Below are 19,350 nucleotides of genomic sequence, written 5' to 3' on the forward strand. Positions count from 1 at the left end.
TGAAAAGTGGAGAAATCTAGTACTGCTCATGCATCACATGAACACAGGATTATGTTCTTTATATTTAGCTGTGTTGTCATTTTCAATTTCCCCGTAGTTCCCAGTTATGGACTTTCAGCTTGTGAGCCGATACTCAGCACTGCTACTATTTGTTAAAGCTCTATAAAATTATATTTTGGTAAATGACTACCTTCTTGTCATTATAACTCTGTCTTTCCAGTATTTCCAAGTTTAAATATTAGTTTTTTCAGACTCCATTTCCCCTTAGCAATGCTAAAATGAAGAATACATTTCTAAAGATAAGTTTCTCAAAGAAGCAGAATTATTCTATTTTTACATATAAAAGATGAACATTGTCATATTTTTAGTTTTGTTTAAAGCTTTTATGAGCCTACCTAAGTTTGAAAATCTGATTTATAGCGGCAAACAATTTGCTATAAGTTGCACATACACAGCACTGAAATATTTGTTTTTTCAATTTTCCTCTGAGTTCAAATATAGATTTGTTAAATGAACCCCTTGTTGTATAGAAGAACATGACAATGTTCAGATTGCAACCCCAAACTGAAAATGTAAACATTTATCATGTTTAAGATGATTTAAGTCTGTGAAATTAGACTTTTATAATGTGAAGGAACCCTGTGTGTTTTTGCATTCAACATGCTCAGTATACACTGAAACAAATCCATTATATCGTTTTTTTTTGTTTTTTTTTTAAGGGCACCTACTGCAACTATGATGTCAGCTTGTGTCAATAATCTGTGTTGATGCTAGTGGGAATAGCAGAGTTCAGCTTGTATGCGATTTGCTTTTCCCCCCCCCAAGTTTGTTTTGAATCTGATTTTGGAAATTTAAGGGGTTTAAAAATGGGTTGTGGCACCGAGAGTTTCTTAAAAGCTGTACATCTTCACCAGCTGAACATGTGCTGCGCAAAAGATGCAGTGTGCTCCAGGCCTGTGTGTTTACCAAATGTTTTTCTAATTACAGTGAATTAGTGGGAAACAAGCTGACTTGCTCTTCCTTTTATTAATTCTGCATAAAGCATTGTTCTCTAAGCCCTCTGAGCCACCGTACCAGCCCATAATCAAACCAGTAACTGAACCAGTTGACGATGTTCAGGCATCAACTTCTGTTGCCGTTATCTTCTACAATAACTCTTGCCTTGAATGAACGAATAAATTGAAATTTTTAGATCCATTAACTGTTTTTACATAACTTACTTAAAAAATGTATTTACACTATGTAGTGCTACTAAAGAATGACAGAGTTATATAAATATTTGAATATGCTATCCATGTAGATCATTCTATGTATATACAGTAATGTCTTGCCTTATTGAAGAGTTGTATTATGTTTTGTGTGAATAAAGAAGTCCTAACTGATGCTCAACGTGTTGATTCTTAACGCAGAATCACATTAAATTGCATTAATGTCTTATAAAGTTTCGCACATTTTCATCTTACAACCACAAACTCCAATGCATTGTCCAAAGATGTTATGTGAAAGAACAACATAAAGTAAAGGATAATGATGGAAACAAGTATTTATTTACAGCTGCTAATCTGAAATGTACGCTTTTGCTTTGTTTTCAGCCAGTCTTACTCAAATACCACTAGATAATATCCATCACCACTAATTACACTCAGGTGCCTCTTACTTAGTAAGTTGATGTTGGTCAAGTCAGCATCATGCTGGGGGACGTTTTTATTCTAATTCCAGTTGTTCTGTGAAAACCTCAGCGATTTGTCAGATAACGTTTGTGCACAGCAGACGCATTTTTCTTTTAAAATTTTAAAGCAGTGTTACATTAAAAACCAGTATTTCAATCTTTCCTCTAACGATGAAGCCAGAAATACAGAGGAAGTGTTACTTCAGGTCAAATCACATTCATGTGTTGGAATGACCTCGTCAAATCAAGAGCTACAACCGATTGAGAACCGGGGGAAAGACTTGAAAATGTATGTTTTTAGACATTCTCCAACCAAAGTGGCTTTTAATTTGCGTTTTTGGAAAGAATGGGTAAAAGTGGGCAAACGTACTCGAAAAATGCAGCTGTTACTGAAGCAAAGGTTGTCTCTCTTCTACAAACTACGGTAACACTTTATTTGAAGGGGGGTGAATAAGACTGTTATGACACTGTCATAAACATGACATAACACCTGTCATGAACATGAATAAGCCTTCATGAATATTTATGACTGTTGTCATAAAGCGTCATTCGGTAAATTATGACACTTTTAATACAAAGTTGACATTATTCAAAATGTCTTCGTTATGACAACTTGACATTAACCAAGAAATCATTACTGATGTAAATTTGTTATAAAAGTATTACTGATTGCACTTTAAAAATTAGGTAACTTTATGTTATTAAAGGTAAAGTTTAAACACTAATGATTTCTTGGTTAATGTCAAGTTGTCATAACAAAGACATTTTGAATAATGTCAACTTTGTATTAAAAGTGTCATAATTTACCGAACAGTCATAAATATTCATGAAGACTTGATGTTCATGACAGGTGTTATGTCATGTTTATGACAGTGTCATGACAGTCTTATTCAACCCCCTTTAAATAAAGTGTTACCCAAATTACTGACTCACACAAAACGACAATGTTTCAAAGTTATATTTGTATGAAATTTAGAAAACCTCTATATTTTCTGCTGTATTTATAAATAAAAACACGTTGGTAGTTGGTTCTAACATGTCAAAACGTGGAAAAACAGTATATGTGCAAAATCCTTACCTCAAGTAGCTGACTTTAATACTCTGCTGGCTGGAAACAATTTTCATGGTGCAACTAATCTGACAGAATCTCTGCTGATGTCACTCTTTGACACTCTCCAATTTTAATTAAAAAAATTAAACGGCAAGACCTGCATTTCACATTTGTTCCTGTCCATCTGAAATAAATTTCTCTTACAGCTAAGCAGAGATCTGATGCTATCAGATAATCTGAAACTGAGTAATAGATGTATATTCCACCCATCCATCATCTTTACCTGCTTATCCTTGCAGGGCCGAGGAAACACTGGTGCTCATCTCCAGCGGTCTTGGGGTAACAGATGGAGTACGGCCAGGACATTTTAACATTTTATATTTCTTACCTTTGCATAAAGCTAAGTTGAGGTCCTGAGATCCAGTTCTGATAGAAGGGAAATTCGGCAGCTACTTGAGTTTGGGAAAATTGCATCTTTCAGCCCTTTAATCTGGCCTCTCAGTTACATTCCTCCTCCAGCAGGGGACATTCTGCGTCTTGTGTTACTGAGAAGGCGTGAGATGTCTAACACCATTAGTATTCATGTTGGTTTGGTGGAGAACCTAAGCTTTGCTGAAATGATGCAACACTATTTCTAAATGACTTTTTTCTAAATCTCATGTCTTTGTCAAATGATTTTCCATATGTCAGTTTTTGATTAAAAGAAAAAACACAAAACACAAGTAGATGCAAAAAACATAATTCAAAGCTCAAACTAGTCACTTTTAAATCACTTTTATTTTAAAACAGAGAGACATGTTTTATCAGGGATGAGCTCACCATATAGGTACCGCAAGATGGACGAGTCAGTCCAAGAGCAAAGCTAAAGCGCCGTGTACATCAATCACTTTGACTTAAACTGTCCAAACCAGCAGAAAGTCCTTTCAGCGCCCGTCGTAATGCAGAGTTTTATCAGCTTGGAGAGAGTATGCTCGAGTCTGTGGAAACATGTTGACTATAAACAGGACAAAACCCCGGAGGTCTGGGCTGCTCTCTCTTCTGTAAATATCCATTCCTGAAATGTATGAAGCTCTCTTTAGTTTCAGTCCAGTGATCATAGGCAGCTCAGGCTCTGTTGTTTCCCCTGTGTTAAGCAGGAGTATGATTGTCCAGTTTTATTTCCCCGCCAAAGGGGAGATAAGCAATCTTTACAACACATCTCAACACAGAAACAAAGTCAATATATACTTTATGCTTATATAAAATAAATACAAATCTCTCGTTGCACCATAATCTCTAAATCCTTCATTTGTGTGAGTGCTAGAGTATATTTCATGTCCCATGTTATGGACGTGTGCCAGTTTATCTCGTCTGCATTGGAATGGGTGTAATTATCTCAAATGATATAATACGATGCCAGCTTCTCTTTCAGATCTGTTGGATCTTCATTGCTCTCTTTTGTCTTCTGAGCGATAATAACAGTCTGGGGACCCTTGATATCCACACAGAGGGCGTTGTGATGCTTCCTCGCCTCCTCGCCAGGTTCAGCATCCCAGCCCTGCACTGCTAGCAGCAGGATATAAGCAAGAAGCAGTAGTGTGACCGCTATGGAGGTCAGCTCTGGGTTGAGCTGCAAACCAGGCTGAGGCTCTGGCACATCCTTGGTCCTGAACGACACACAGCGAGGCTTTTTGCTCCCCTCCGACCCAAGGTTGTCTCTCTTGCCGTCCTCACTGACTCCTAGATGTAGACACACTCTGTAAAATGTCTCTGCCTGCAGGTGAGTTAGGTTGAAGCTCTGAGTGCCAGCAAGTATGCGCGTGGTGTATGTTGGTGTGTGGGAGCTGGTCTGCATGGCCTGCCAGGATAAGCGAGTGGAGGGCAGGTTTTGTCTGCTCTGCCAGGACAAGATAGCATAGTGCTCTCCAACCTCGTTCAACTCCAACCTGGCTTCTACTCTCATGGATTGAAATTTCTTCGGTTTAGTCATCACCCCCCTCTTTCTATTTTTCCCCCTGTTGTGCACTCCTACTGTAACGCTGTGTGTATCTGCTCCTAATGCATTCTCAGCCACACAGGTATACAGTCCTGCCTCTCTGGGGGAGATCCTGCTGATCTCTAGGGTTCCCTCAGGCTGTAGCTGGTAGTGTTTGAAGAACTGGCAAACAGTATCATTGTGGGCTTGTGGGTGCTGGAAACTGAGGGCAGATGTGTTGTTAAAGCCATCTGAAGTTGTGTTTCTACAGAGGGCGGAAGCTGGAAAACCTTTTGATGTACTGTTTGCAGAAGGCCCTAGTCTCAGGCCAGAGGGCGTCACCCAGTACAGTTCAGGATATGGCTCTGCAAGTGCTCGGCAGTGCAAAACCAGTTTCCCCCCTTCTTGAACTCCGACATAGGAGGGAAGGGAACTGGTGGGAATAGTTGGGAGGCAGGATGCAGACATCTCTCCTGAAGAGACCTCTCTCACTCTACGTGCTCTCAATTCGGGAGGTGCAGAGCATAAGGTCGCCTCAGGTTGGATGAAGCGCACCACCCGGGCCACCTGGGCCTTCATCTGTGTGTCCCTTTCGATGCGAGGGTGAGAGGTGTCCCTGGCGGCCCAGTGGAACAGGCAGTCACATCGCAGTGGGTTGGAGTGAAGGCTGACCTCCTGCAGACTTGGCAGGGAGAGCATGATGTTCTGGTGCAGAGCACTTAGAGAATTAGAGTTTAGCATCAGACTCTCCAGTCTGCTCAGCCTGACAAAAGCCTGAGGATGAACGTAGGATAAGCGTGGGTTGTTGGTGATCTCAAGCTTGGTGAGCTCTGGCAGGTTGTCCAGAGAGGCTTTATCTATAGACACAAGCTCTTCCATGTTGTTCAGGCCAAGCTCTTTTAGGTTCAACATGTCTTTAAAGTCTCCCGTCTCGATCAGTTTGATGCGGTTCTTGTTGAGATCAAGGAACTTGAGTCCTGGCACTCTTTTCAGGGCTTGTCGAGGAACCTTGGTAAGATGGTTGTCGTAGAAGGAAAGACTTTCGAGTTCTTCAAGCCCTTCGAGTGCTTTTTCAGCCAAACTTCTCAGACCCATACCGCCAAGTACAAGGCTTCGTAGGGACGTTAGGGCCACAAATCCCCTCTCAGGCAGAGCCTCCACAGGGTTGCCCCCAAGCATGAGAACTTCCAGCTGAGGCAATGCTCTGAACCACTGAGGGTCAATTGTTGTGAGTCTGTTGTTATTGATGTGAAGACGACGAAGGGAGTCGAGGCCATTGAAGGCTCCGGGTGCAATTGAATGGAGGTTGTTGTGGCTGAGAAAGAGTTCTTGTAAAGCTGGCAATGATGAAAAAGAGGCTTCTGGCAGGTGACTGAGATGGTTTTCCTCAAGATGTATGGACAGCAGAGAAGGCAGGGAGGAACTCTGAGTTATCATCCTGACACGACTGAAGCGGTTCTGTGAAAGGTCCAAGTCGGTGAGGTTTGGGAGCCCATGTAGCACTGCAGTGTCCAGCACTGACAGCAAGTTACTCTGCAGGCGAAGAGTGTGCGTGTTCAGCGGTATGGGCAAGGGGAGCTTCGTCAGCAACAGATTGTTACAGTCCACCGTGGGTGCTTCGTGATAGACAGAATCCGGGGAGAACCATGGCTTGATCTGACACACACACCTCACTGGGCAGGGAACATACCATGGCAGTGCAGGTGGCAGGGAGCCCACAACAATGGGCACACACATCCCGCTAAACACGTACAAGAGACAATGTGACTGTAGGAGAGCTAAAGCTGGCCTCATAATCCTCTCAGGAGGTGATTCAGACAAGGTGAGGAAGACTTTTTATGGAGATGAGGGATGAATCATTTGGACTGGAGATGTGTGAGCAAACTGTAACTGTAGAGCAGATGGTTTGGTTTCACCGCTCAGCATAACATTAAGAGGTACTGGTTTAAGACAAATATGAGAAATGGAAATGTGGAAATGTACTATCTATACAAGTCTTCTGCTCAACGTTTGCAGTGGCAACGGCTGTAGGGCGGTGATGATGTTCGCTGTCCGAACGTCCGTCTCAAGTGCTGGCTGCAGGTGGACGACTCATTCCTTGGGTCACTGTTTTCAGAAACACAAGAAAAGGATTCAGTAACACGTCATTTCTGTTTGGAAGTACAGTCCTGTGAAGCATTTGCTCATCTTACATCATCAAACAAATTGGCTCAACAATAGACTGAAGACAAATAATTAGCATTTAAAAAGAAGTAGGCAAAAGGCAGCACATTACGCCATGATCTAAAGAAATTAAATAGATTGCACAGAGGTACAATACTATATGAATGATTTTGGACGGTAGAGAAACATAGTAGCAGTCATAATCTACAAGTATCGAAAACATGGAGCAGTAGCGGTACTTCTCAGGAGTAATTTTACTGAAGTTTTACCAAAATTACTCCAGGGGTACATTGATGATTCATCCAGGAGGTGACAAAAGAACCTAGTAAAAAGCACTGCAGACCTCAATTTCCTCATTAAAAGTGATTGTTTATGATTCAACAATAAGAAAAGAAACAAAAACAAACATATTTATAATCCCCATGACTTTAGGGAAAATATCCCGAGGACTGACAAAACAGAAGTAAAACTTTTTGGAAGATATACCTCATGTTTTCTTTGGTTTTTATAATTAGTGTCCCCTGATTTAGGACTTTAGTTGTGAAGACAATCCTGTTTGACCATCAGCAGCACAACAATGCAAAAAAATAATGATTTTGAGTGGCCTAGTCAAAGTCTGGACTTAAATATGACTGAGGAGTTGTGGCGTAACCTTCAAAGCTGTCTTTGCTTGAAAATCTTCAATGTGGCTAAATTAGAAAACCAGGCAGAGTGGGCCAAAAAAAATCCCTCAATGGCAAATGGCTGACGGGAGTTATTACAGCCAAAGGTGGCACAACCAGTTACTATTTTAAAGGGGCAATTACTTTTTCACATAGGGTCATTTTGGGTTGGATGGATTTTCCTCTAAAAAATGCAATTGCCATTTCAATGCGAGGACAAGAGGTGTCCTTGGCAGCCCAGTGGAACAGGCAGTCACATCACAGCGGGCTGGTCTGAAGGCTAGCCTCTTGTAGCATTTGTGCGTCAGGGAATGTTTGAATTTGATGATCTGATTATTTAAACACACGTAAACCCCCCCGAGCAAATCTACAAGGGGCAAATACTTTTTCATTGTAAATTGTAGTCCAATATCTTCCCTCATATTTTCTAAAGCTTTCAGGTGACATTTGGAAGCTGAAGCATTTTGCACCGACTATGTTGCATCAGTTTGCAAAAGAGTTTTTGTAATCGCACATTTTCTCTGCAAGTCAGAACAATGAGAAAAAGAAAAAAAAAAATCAATCGGATGAAGAAAAAGTTTGAAACGTACGATCAGGAATAGCGGCTGTTTGAAAAGAAATTTTGCCTTCAAAATCCATTTAGACAGACAGAATAATAGGACACAAATGGTGACGGTTGTAAAAGTTAAGTGACTGTAATTTAAGAAAATGGCACTGGATTAAAGACAGGCAAAATTATGTTCTGCTGTAATCTTTCATGTTATTCTCAACCAGAGGTGATGAAATCATCCAACATGTACATCAATATTTCATGGGAGTACTTCACATGAGATAGTCAGAATATGGCCTTATTCATTACGAAACATGTAAATTAGACCCCAAGGATCATCAGTCTTCTGTATTTAAGATCTTAATGGGGACAGGAGTGTAAGTGTTTGCTACTGAAGCACACACACACACACACACACACACACGCACACATGCACACACACCAGCGTTACATCAGCCTCTGGCAGGCTTTCATATCAGGAACAATTTAGTATTCATATTACAAAATTATCATTTTAACAGATCATAGATATTTGGCAGCAATCAAAACAGTAATTGACTTAGTTTGAAGAATGAATGTGCCTTTCTCAACCTTGTCTCAACACCAGATTTTAATAAGAGGAACCAAAGCAGAATATGACGTGATCTGGATTATTACTCTTTCAAACAAGGTTGCGTGCATTTATTTTAATAGATTCAATGTGCTGGCTTTTTAATCAACTTTTTCATTAGTTTTTTTTTTTTTTTTTTAAGTTGTTCCAAATTACACACATGTCTGTTATAAGAAAAATAATTATTTGAATAAGAAGACATGAGAAGCATCATGCCTTTTTGATAGGAGCTCTGCAGATTTGGATGTTCTCACCTCAGCTGCTGAACACTTTAGGGCATCGGATTAGTATGCAGATTTATGTAAAAACCACCTGGACTTTTTTTTCATGAAATTTGAAGAAATGAAAAGAAGAAGAAGAAGATCCGGACATAATTTTATGAACAACCTTGGCGGCGGAGGGCTCAAGTGACCTTTCCGTTCCAAACTCGTGATTCTTAATATGTTCACAGACATAAAAAAATCTGCACTGTTTTATGTAATATTTATTCTATTATTCTATTTTATCAATGCATATGATACTTTTTCACCATTTGTATCTTCTCCTAATGCATTCCCAGCCACACAGGTATACAATCCTATCAAGGAAGAGACCTTGTAAACATTTACAAAACTGCATAACTTACATGACCTGTAAATGTCTTTGAGGCTCAGCTGTAAGATCAGTGCTTATTATTATAGCAGCTCAGCTACAGTAAATATCTTACATTTTGGGACCACATGCTACCATAGGAGGTTTTCTGATCTGAGATTATTTTTGTTCATGGGTGATCTGATTACTCAAACTAGCCGAGTGAGGAAGCAGGAATGTGAAACAGGCAGCATTTCTCTAGCAAAGGTTTAGCAAAAGCAAGTTCTCTTCTGCTTATTACTGCTGATATTAAACATTGTTTAAAAAAATGTAATGGATTTTTGATATTCAGCACTTAAACTCCATACAGCTTCAGGTAGGCATGCAGCATCTACATCTGCAGGTAATGAGACGGTTGTGTTTTTGGTTTTGATTGTTTTCACAGCAATACCTGCGATGTAATCATGCTGATTATTTTATCCCTTCACTATTCAAGGTTTTGCTCTTTTAGCTATCTTTTCACATTAATCATTTCTATATATGACAAGGAACTGATCTCAACTGGAGTTTTTTAATACTGATCTTCTTTTAATCAATTCATCGCCACCAGGCTGGTGTTTTCACATGCGTTGACAGCTGAGCTAAAGTACATTTTCATAACCTTTTGTAAGAAAATGTGACTACAGTAAGTAGTATTTACCAGCAGGAGGTCACTTAGAGTGGTTTGAGTTTGAGCAGGGTTTATAATCTGCTATAAAATTCAACTGGCTCACATGGGGCTAAGAAGAACAATTAATGGAAACAGGGAGTAATATGATTTCTTTTCAGAAAATAAAACTCACCATCAAATTACATTAGTGTTTGCATTTTTATGCTAATTTACCCCATAATTTACCAGAAATGCCTAACTACCATGTAAAAAGCAAAGTGAAGTGCAAAGGTTTAATCACATTTGCACAAAATAAAATAAGCAGAGCACAAAATGCCAATATGTGGTTATAAAGTGGGGTGACAGAAGGAACAAATTAACCTTAAAGATGTACGAGAGGCTGTCCTTTCATCCGTTTCAGCTCAGAGAGGTAATGGACGTAGCAGAGACCACCACCACCCGTCTGTCAGTACAACAGTTGGTTACCATGGATACTTATTACACACCGGTGAATCGGCGTTATTGCTGACGATTGGAGTTGCACTGATATTTTGGCAGGTCTCTCTGCTGCTTTCACCTTACAGGAGCTGCCTGCTCTGAAGACTCTGCTTCAAGATAACTTTGAGATAGCAACACAATTCACTATAGTTTACTTCTTTTTTTATCATCTTTTCAGAATATTTGAGTACATTGTGGGAGTTTGTGTTTAACTTTCATGTTTAACTCCTTATTGTGATCTCTAGAGTTTTCAATAACCTGATGATTTGCTATTCTTATGCCTGCTTTTTCGTATTTTATATTTTTGTGTGAATCTGCTTTGATTTGCTGTTACTTTGCTGTTGTTGCACTTGAATTTCCTCGCTATGGGAAATTAAAGGATATTTCTATTTCCATTCTATTCTATTAAATATAATCTTCTCGCCTTAATCTATTTAACAACCATTTCCAAACAAACCAGATAATTTTGCAAAGCTGGTTTTCTTTCCAAAGAAGGATTTTAAAAATGTATCTCCAGGGTGGACACATTCAAAAACAGCTTTGTGGTTTATATATGTGTCTGGACTAGATATCTAGATATTTTTTAAAATAAAGGGAATAAAATAGAGGCCAAGTTTTATTCATGCCTTTTTTTCACTTACTGTGCTGAAAACTCTGAAGTCCATCTTTTTCACGTTGTTCTGCTTTCATTAAACTTTAAATGTAGCGAAAGAAATTAATGACTTAGAGGAAATGAATTACCGCTGTTAAAGAAAACATGAGCCAGAATTGCTTTGGGAGAATCTGTAACCTGACACTGCTTTAGCCATGCTCACAGACTTCTTATTTTGAGTAATGCAAATATCAGCATTATCACCCTTTAGAACAGACATTACTGAATTTTCTGTTTGGAAAGATTCTAATAAAATCATTCAGTAAAATCTGGGCCTTAAAATCCCACAGATAAAATCTGAAGTACGCTAGTTTGAGACTCAGTTTGATGTTAACACGTGTTTTTGTTTCAACCACTTCATAATATTGCAGATGTTCAGAAGCATACCACATCGTCCCACTGAATCTGTTCTATGAAAAATATGTTGATGTACATATGTATGAAAATTATGCAGTAAAACTTAACAGATAATTAAGTTGCAGATTTTTTTTTTTAAAAACACCAGCTTTTAAAACCAAATTTTCATCTGAAACCAGCTGCATTAATTTTGAAAGCCTCTTCACCTGCCTGGAATATTTGTGCAATCTTCAGCATCATTTCCATACTTCTGAAGCTGCAAAATGCTACGTGATTCATAAACATCCATTTGCACTGCAACAAGAACCGTCCGTTTAATTTCTGTGATTGGGTTTTGTAAGTAGTTTGAAAAGTTATTACTGAACGGTTTTATAACCTCTCCTGACATTTCCAGACTCAGCTCATCCTGCCAGCTGGTGTGCAGAAACTCTGCATGTGTGCAGTTTATGTGGCTAATAGGAAGAAACAGAAAGAAAAAAAAAAAACCTTAAAGCTTTGTCAGTTGTTTGCTGGTGTTTGAGGAAAAGAAAATGAAGAAAATCCTTCTGTCAAAGCAGAAAATTACTAAAACTTCATCAGATATTTTCAAGAAAATAAATAAAATAATAGTGGGAGTTGCGCTTGCTGTATATAAGTGAGTTTGTAATGTGAGCTGTAACAGTAACCGGGTGCAATTTCATCCTCCTGGGACTCATCATACCCCTCCATCATCCATTCACTTTAATCGCAGTTCATTCATCCTTTTACATGCAACCTGCTCAATAATGGATTCATCATTTAATTTTGATATGCTCCCGTTTTTACTGCTTCTCTTGGAAAGCTTGTAGTGTTTACAGCCTTTTCAGAAAAGCGAAATCCTGTACTGATAAGTGCCAGTAAAGTGTTGCCTTGTCGCATGAATTGTTCATAAAAGTAGAGTAAAGTAGATGTGTATGACTCAGCGGCTACCTTTATCCCACAGTGCAATCTTTTTAGGTTTGGATAAATGCTGAATATTTCTGCTTTTAGGGGCCATTAGTACTCTGGAGACTCTTCTGGCTCAAACTTAGAAAAGCTCAGATTGTCAACAACAGGACTTCGCCTAGTTAAAGGGAAATATGTGGAAGTAACGCTCAGATGGTCATTCAGTGAAAGTTGCTGTTAGTATTGACATCAACTAAAAGTTAAGATGTATATTACTTACATTAATGGAAAGGTCTAAGTTTTTATCATTGGTACACCTCAACTGTGAGAGACTGAATCAAAAAACAACAAAAAAACTTAGCATTTTTTTGCATGAAATAAGCATTTGATGCAAAATAAAAATACAACTTAATATTTGGTACAGAAACATTAGTTTAAATTACGGGGGTCAGACGTTTCCTGCAGTTCTCAACCAGGTTTTCACTCACTGCAGCAGCGATTTTGGCCCTCTGCTCCACATAGATCTTCTCCACATCTGTCGGGTTTCGTCGGGAAACACAAAGTTTCACCTTCCAACCATAGATTTTCTGTTGGATTCAGACTTGCTGGGCTACACCAGGACCTGGAGATCTCAGGACATTATCCTGCTGGAACACCCGGAGATGACCCATCTTCAGCTGCTGACGTTGTCACCCAAAATCTTGTGAGCATTTTGGGATAATCCATGACGGCGTAATGTGTTTGTAGCCTTTGCAGCTGCTCCCAGCTCTCTTCAGGTTATTGATTTGGACCGCTCGGGATCCCTCTCTTTTCTCATAATCACTGATACTCCATGAAGCGACACAATGCATGTAGCGCCAGTCTGAGGGAGACTGACTGTCTTCCGTTGCCTAATAATTGCACCAGCAAGTGTTGCCTTCTCACCAAGCTGTTTATTGTCCTGCAGCTCATCCCAGCCTTGTGCAGGTTTCCATTTCAGTCCCTGTTGTCCAGAAACAACTTATCCGTAGGGGAGAAGTTGGAGTCTCATTGAATGCTGGTGTAGACAGGTGCAATTAATGCAGGTGCTGCGAGGAGGTCAGGAGGGTTTCTTAAAGATGAAATAATAGATCTGTGGGAGCCAAATTCTTGCTGGTTGCTATGTGACCAAATACATATTTAAAACAATAAAATGCTAACTGATTAGTTACAACTCACACAATCTGATTTTCTGGAGTTTTCTTTTAGATTTTGTCTCTCACAGCTCAGGTGTACCTACGATAAAAATTACATACCTCCATTCTTTGTAAGTGGGTAAATTAGAAACATTAGCAGTGTGTCAAATACTTATTTGTCCCACTGTATGAACCCACTTCTGTAAAACACCCAGCGATAACCTGAACTACAGCAGAGGGGTCTCCAACCTGTGGCTCCAGGGCCACATGTGGCTCAGCATACTTTCCAAAGTGGCTCCTGATAACATTGACCCAGAATAATATGCAGCTGATCAGTGATTTTAAATTAAATATAATTTAAAGAATAGATTTTGCAGTTCTCTTGTCTTGTCACGCAGGCTCTGCATGTAATCAGAATCACCCTGTTGATCCAATTAAAACTTTTTTTTTAATGTCATCACATCCCAAACTGTGCTTTTTTTTTTCTTTATTTGTGAAAAAATTTGGAGATTTAGAAAGCGTCTTTTGGGTTTTTCACCACTGCCCTAACAGTGTATTTGCTCTGTAGAGGAATACTTTTAAAGCCAGTTGTTTTAGATTACTAAATTATATTTTTTGTTTTTCTTCAAGTTCTGTTTTGTTTAAGACCAATAATAAAAAATGCTTAAGATCAACATTTTTCCTTTTCAAGTTTTATCTTGTTTTTGATTTTTCAAGTTTTTTTAAGAGCTGGTTAACATTCCTCATGCAGTCAAATATGTTTGATTCCTTGAGACATGTCCACTTTTAAATTGATCCCACTGGGATCTATTTAATAATAAAAAATAAAAAAAATCAGTGTGATTATCAAAGATGATGCAAAAATAAATGTGCAAAAAGATCTCATAAATATCTGCCTAAAAAAACAGATAAAGGAAATTATTCATTGGACATGTGAAACTAAAACTGTGATCCCAGGAGACGCACATTTCTTTTAATTTCTCCCTACTCGGCTCTACATTTAGATCAGTGGTGGTGGGATAATTTGATTGTAATCCGTTGTAATCTCCAAACTCTGACAGAAAACATTGGGCTGAAATTACATGAGAACTGTGAGCAGAAGAACAAAAACATGGGGAGGATTTAAAGTCATTTCAGAATAGTCACTCATTTTCTCCTTCGGTTCCCTTTTTCTGTTCAATTCAGGATAAAGTCAGAGGCAAGCAGAGAGAAAATGGTGTAAAGCGGAGCTGCATGTATGTGGGCTGTGCAGCTCCAGCACAGAGAGGCTCAGCAACAGGGCAGAATGGAGAGCAGGAAGGAGGGATGATATGATGGAGATAAAGGTGCTGGGTGCAGATTGAAAGAAAAGAAAAGAGAAGAAGAAGGCAAAGAAGAAGAAGAAGAAGAAGAAGAAGAAGAAGAAGAAGAAGAAGAAGAAGAAGAAGAAGAAGAAGAAGGAGAAGAAGGAAAGACGCATTGCTCCAGCTGAATTTGTTTCAGCATTCACCCAGACACCCTCTGACACAAACATTTATTTTCCTACAAGCCTCTTCATTTAACTCATACACACACACACATGCAAACACACGCCTGCACACACACACGCACGCACGCACGCGCACACACACGCACGCACACACACACATACACACACACACACACACACACCTGCTGTCATCACCTTTAAGTGGCTGCGCATGCATCCAGTGCTGCATGTGTGCATGTCCCTGCGCGTGCTGGGATGTCCTCCTAGCTCAGAAAATATCAACATATTTCAAGTCTCTTACCGCAACAGAAGCACTGACTACATCTCTCTCTGTCGCTTCTTCTTTCTCCATTTGTTCTCTGTCTTGTCTTTTTGGATGCTTCATACGCCAAGGCACCTCTTCTCCTCTGCCTCTCTCTCCCTCTCTCTGTCTGTTGTTTGTTTATCAGATAAGATTTCTGAAATATCACTTCCCTGGCTCTCCCTCTCCGTCTCTGGAGCAGAGGAGAAAATTGGCACAGACTGAATCTCTTTCTCCCTCTATCCCTCCAGCTAAAGAGGAGATGAGGTGTGTTCTGCAGCAGCGCTTCTCATCTCTCCTTCTCTCTCTCTTTCTCTCGCACTGCCTGCCTGACTCTCAGCCTCTCTCTATTTTCCAATTTCACAAGCCAATAGAAAACCTCTTGTTTTGATAACAACATACTGTTTTGTTTTTTTTTGTTTTTTTGCTGGATGAAAGGTTTGCTTGGGCTCTCAGAGGCATTCTGAATGTGCACTGAACACCAAGGCACAATGCTGGATCATGCATACAGACATTGTGAAAACCAGTAGACATAATAGGAGATATGTTGAGCAATTGTTGTATACAGGTAAATCCCAATAAACCAGAATGTAATCCAAAAATTATTATTTTTTCAGTAATTCAAATCCAAAGCTAAAACTTACACATGGATTCCTACAAATATTTCTCAGGAAATTAGATGAAAAAAAAAAATCCAATAAAAATAATAATAATAATAATAATAAAAATGAAATGTCATGTTTAACCATGTTATGGTATGTTAGTAGAAAATTAGGTGGAAGGAAAAAGTGTGGGTGAAAATGTGTATAAAGCAAAACTACATCAAGAGTTTGAGGGAGATTCACAAGGTGTGGGTAGTCAGAGTCAGAGTCACGGACCTGGTAGCCTTAAAGCACCAATACCTACTTTATTAATATCACTGTGCTCAACTGGCCAACAAACTGGCCTAACCAAATCCCTGTGGAAAATCTATGGAGTATTCACAGGAGAATGATGAGAAGACATCTCCACCCGGGTACTGTGGGATTTAGTGTGGCTGTGGGGCCACACTAAATCCTGTGTCTTTGTGCTGCGCAGTACATAGACACACTTTTGCTTGCGTAACTTTTTCAACCACACTTTTTCCTTCCACTCAACTTTCCATTGACATACTTGGATACAGCACTCTAAATAATCAGCTTCTTCAGCAAAAACGTTTCGCAGCTTATGTCACTTGCTGAAGGTGTTAGTCGCTTCTTGTCAAGTTACCACTTTTCCTCATAATGGTGTGTAGTGACAGGACATTGTATAACAATAGTTTTTATTGATTTTATGTAATGTTCTAATTATCTGTGGAACACAGTTTGGGGTTTTAATTAGCTGCGAGCGTCGATCGTAAAAACTAACTGAACTAAATACTTAAAATAAATCACTATTTGTGCTATGCGTCTACATAATAATTCTGCATTTTGCATTTATTTGCCAAAATAAACAAACTTTTCAATAATTATTCCAAATGAATGGGATGCACATATGCTTAAACTCATTTTAAAAATTCAAAGGGTAGGAAGTGGAGATGGAGTTGTGGCAGCATTAAATCTGAAACTAAAACCTGAAAAGTGGTCCTATAATCAACTTGTTCAAATTTAGGTAAATTAAAGTTTTGATGAAGACTCTCGAGTCTTATCCAATATTAATGAAGCTTTTATGAACAAGCCTTTCTCTGTGATGATACTCTCCTGGTCTCTACTGCCAAACTGACTTTCCCAGTTGCCATGTTTTTTGTAGCATTCCTCCCATGTCTCCATTCTCTGTTTTTCTTAGCTGCAGAGTCTGTATGCAACATTAACAGCTACGGCTACTGGTGGTAATTTATGTATGACAGTAACGTAATATGACTACAAACACTGAGAGGCTCTTACTGCAGCAGGTTTATACATCAGCAGCAGTGCCATAATTCTGCATGAAATAACTCATGTCATTACTTTGGCTTTATGTTGCAAATGAAGACAGCAGCGGGGGGAGCTGAGCCGTAACCTTTTTACTCTGTAAGGTTCGCCAGGCCTCTGCAATCCACCTCAGACGTGATGAACAGTTAGGATGCAGAATAATGTAGAGTAATCTGTGAAAATTAAAATGTCCACCATGCATATGCTGTAAATGCTCTCATTTGGGACTGGACATGAGGAATTTGTGTCTTCTTAAAGGTGATTTTAAAACCTAAATAGGATTAATGAAGAGAACTGGTGATGAGTGAGGAAGAGCAAATACTTCCTAAAATGCAAAATGCTTTTCATGTTTGCTGTAAATCACAGAGAAACACAACCTCGGCTCTTTAGAGAGACAAAAGCTCATGGTAGATGAATAGAAGTGATTCTCGTTATGCATCTCTACAAGACAAATGGCACCGCAAATTGCTTTGAATCTTAGATTTGCTCACCGGAGGAGATGAAGCCCCCTAGTGAACATAACAGTTCCTATAAAATGTGGAAGATAACTGATGATGTCAGTTTTTGACACAACCAGAGCTGCAGGACAACGTCTTCAGTCCGTCCTCACTGACAATTTCAGCTCAATTTGTTTGGATATTAAAGGAACAGTGTGCACAGGTAAAGCAGCAGATTGCAGTTAAACAAAAACAAACATTTTGAAAACAGAAGAAGCCAATGTAAAATATCATTACTGTCCAACTCAGCTGAATCTAGAAGACAAACACTACCTGCAGCCATAGGGACTAGCTCTAAAAATCACAGGGATTTTTAGTTGTGTTTAGTTGATTTTTAGTGTTGGAAAAGGAATCATAGTTTTCAACATTTTCCACAAATACAAAATCTAAAATATGTGGTATGAATTGTCTTCTGGAGTCACACATCGGCTGAATACAGCTGTATTTATAACAAGATGTTTTGCATTATTTATTTACACTAAATATTCATATACATTTAGTTTAAAGTTAGTATTTGTACTAACAATATTGTGACTGCCAAAAAAAGTTTGTTAGAAAACAACCAGCATCATTAAGACCAAGGATCACATGTCTGCTTGGTCTTAATGGTGGAAATGTGCAAAGCAGGGTTACATTATAAAACAATATTCCAAGCTTTGAACATCTCACAGAATTCAGTCTTATTTATTATTTAATATGGAAAGAGTACAGACCAGATGGAAAACTCTTAAGAAATTACCCACCTAAACTGGCAGAGAAGGTAAGAGAGCATTAATTAGCAAAGCAGTCAAGCGGTGGATGACAATTAATGAACCACTTTTCATGGAAGAATGACAAGATTGTTCAATTGTTGAAAGAAATCCAAAAGCAGATCTATCTGCAGGTTTTATATTTGCAGGAGAAGCAGCTATGGTCACTTTATAGAAAAAAAATAAATCTTTTGTCCAACATGCAAAAACTAATGCTTAGCAGCAGCAAGCTAAAATCTGTAGCATGTAGAAGGAGGAGTCATGCAGTTGGGATTAATTTCTTCAGCAGGGACAAAGTTAGAGGTGAAGGTAAGATGGATGGAGCTAAATAAGGGGCAATTATGGAAGAAACCTTGAAACAGGGGTCAAAGGTTCACCTTCCAGCATCCTAACCAATCATACAGTCAGGGCTTCATGGAAAGGTATAGATTTAAGGACATTATGTGACATAATTGTGGAATGGTCAAAAATATTTCACAGATATTATCAGGTGCACCAGAGCTCAAACTGAGGTTAAGATATTTTGAAAAAATTTGTAGGTCACTGTAGAAATGATCAAAGCTAATTTCAGCTAATGTATCTACTAATACATTAGCTTTTAACTAGAAAAATGCTATGTTTTAACACGTGAATGTAAGCAGTGAGCAATGAAGGCTTGTTTAAATAAAAATACCATAGAAACTGTCTGACAGGAGCGGGAATGTCAGCTGGATCTGGCACAAGAAACATCCTTCTGGGACACCCAAATAGCAAAAAGCAGGTTGTACTAATAGATGTTGGCAACGATGGTACCGACATGTTATTAATCAGGCAGAGTACACAATCAATTAGTTTAAAGTGCCTCATTTTTAACCATGCAACTGGCCAAAATGTCATAAAAGAGCAAGGCAGTTTGTTAAATAATAGCGGCGGTTCTTGAGTCGGTGATGGCCTGTTTTTCTTCAGCTCCTGGAAAATAAGCCTAG

General features: G+C 38.9%; 1 protein-coding gene across 1 annotated transcript; it reads right to left on the reverse strand.

Annotated features, from left to right (window-relative positions):
• Positions 1 to 3,478: 3,478 nt before the first annotated feature.
• Positions 3,479 to 15,524, reverse strand: LOC106936685 (leucine-rich repeat neuronal protein 2-like). The gene is made up of 2 exons (XM_015017825.1): positions 15,212 to 15,524; positions 3,479 to 6,780 (listed from the first exon to the last, which is right to left on the reverse strand). Exon 2 carries the CDS (start codon positions 6,466 to 6,468, stop codon positions 4,096 to 4,098), a length of 2,373 nt encoding a protein of 790 aa, XP_014873311.1. The 5' UTR covers positions 6,469 to 6,780; positions 15,212 to 15,524; the 3' UTR covers positions 3,479 to 4,095.
• Between the last annotated feature and the right edge of the window lie 3,826 nt (positions 15,525 to 19,350).

Source organism: Poecilia latipinna, unplaced genomic scaffold, assembly GCF_001443285.1.
Source record: "Poecilia latipinna isolate Pla-1442-1.1 unplaced genomic scaffold, P_latipinna-1.0 Scaffold2196, whole genome shotgun sequence".
NCBI classification, from domain to species: Eukaryota; Metazoa; Chordata; class Actinopteri; order Cyprinodontiformes; family Poeciliidae; genus Poecilia; species Poecilia latipinna.

Excerpts from the sequence above, each read along its gene's own strand:
- LOC106936685 (XM_015017825.1), bottom strand. The coding sequence starts at position 6,468 with ATGAGGCCAGCTTTAGCTCTCCTACAGTCACATTGTCTCTTGTACGTG.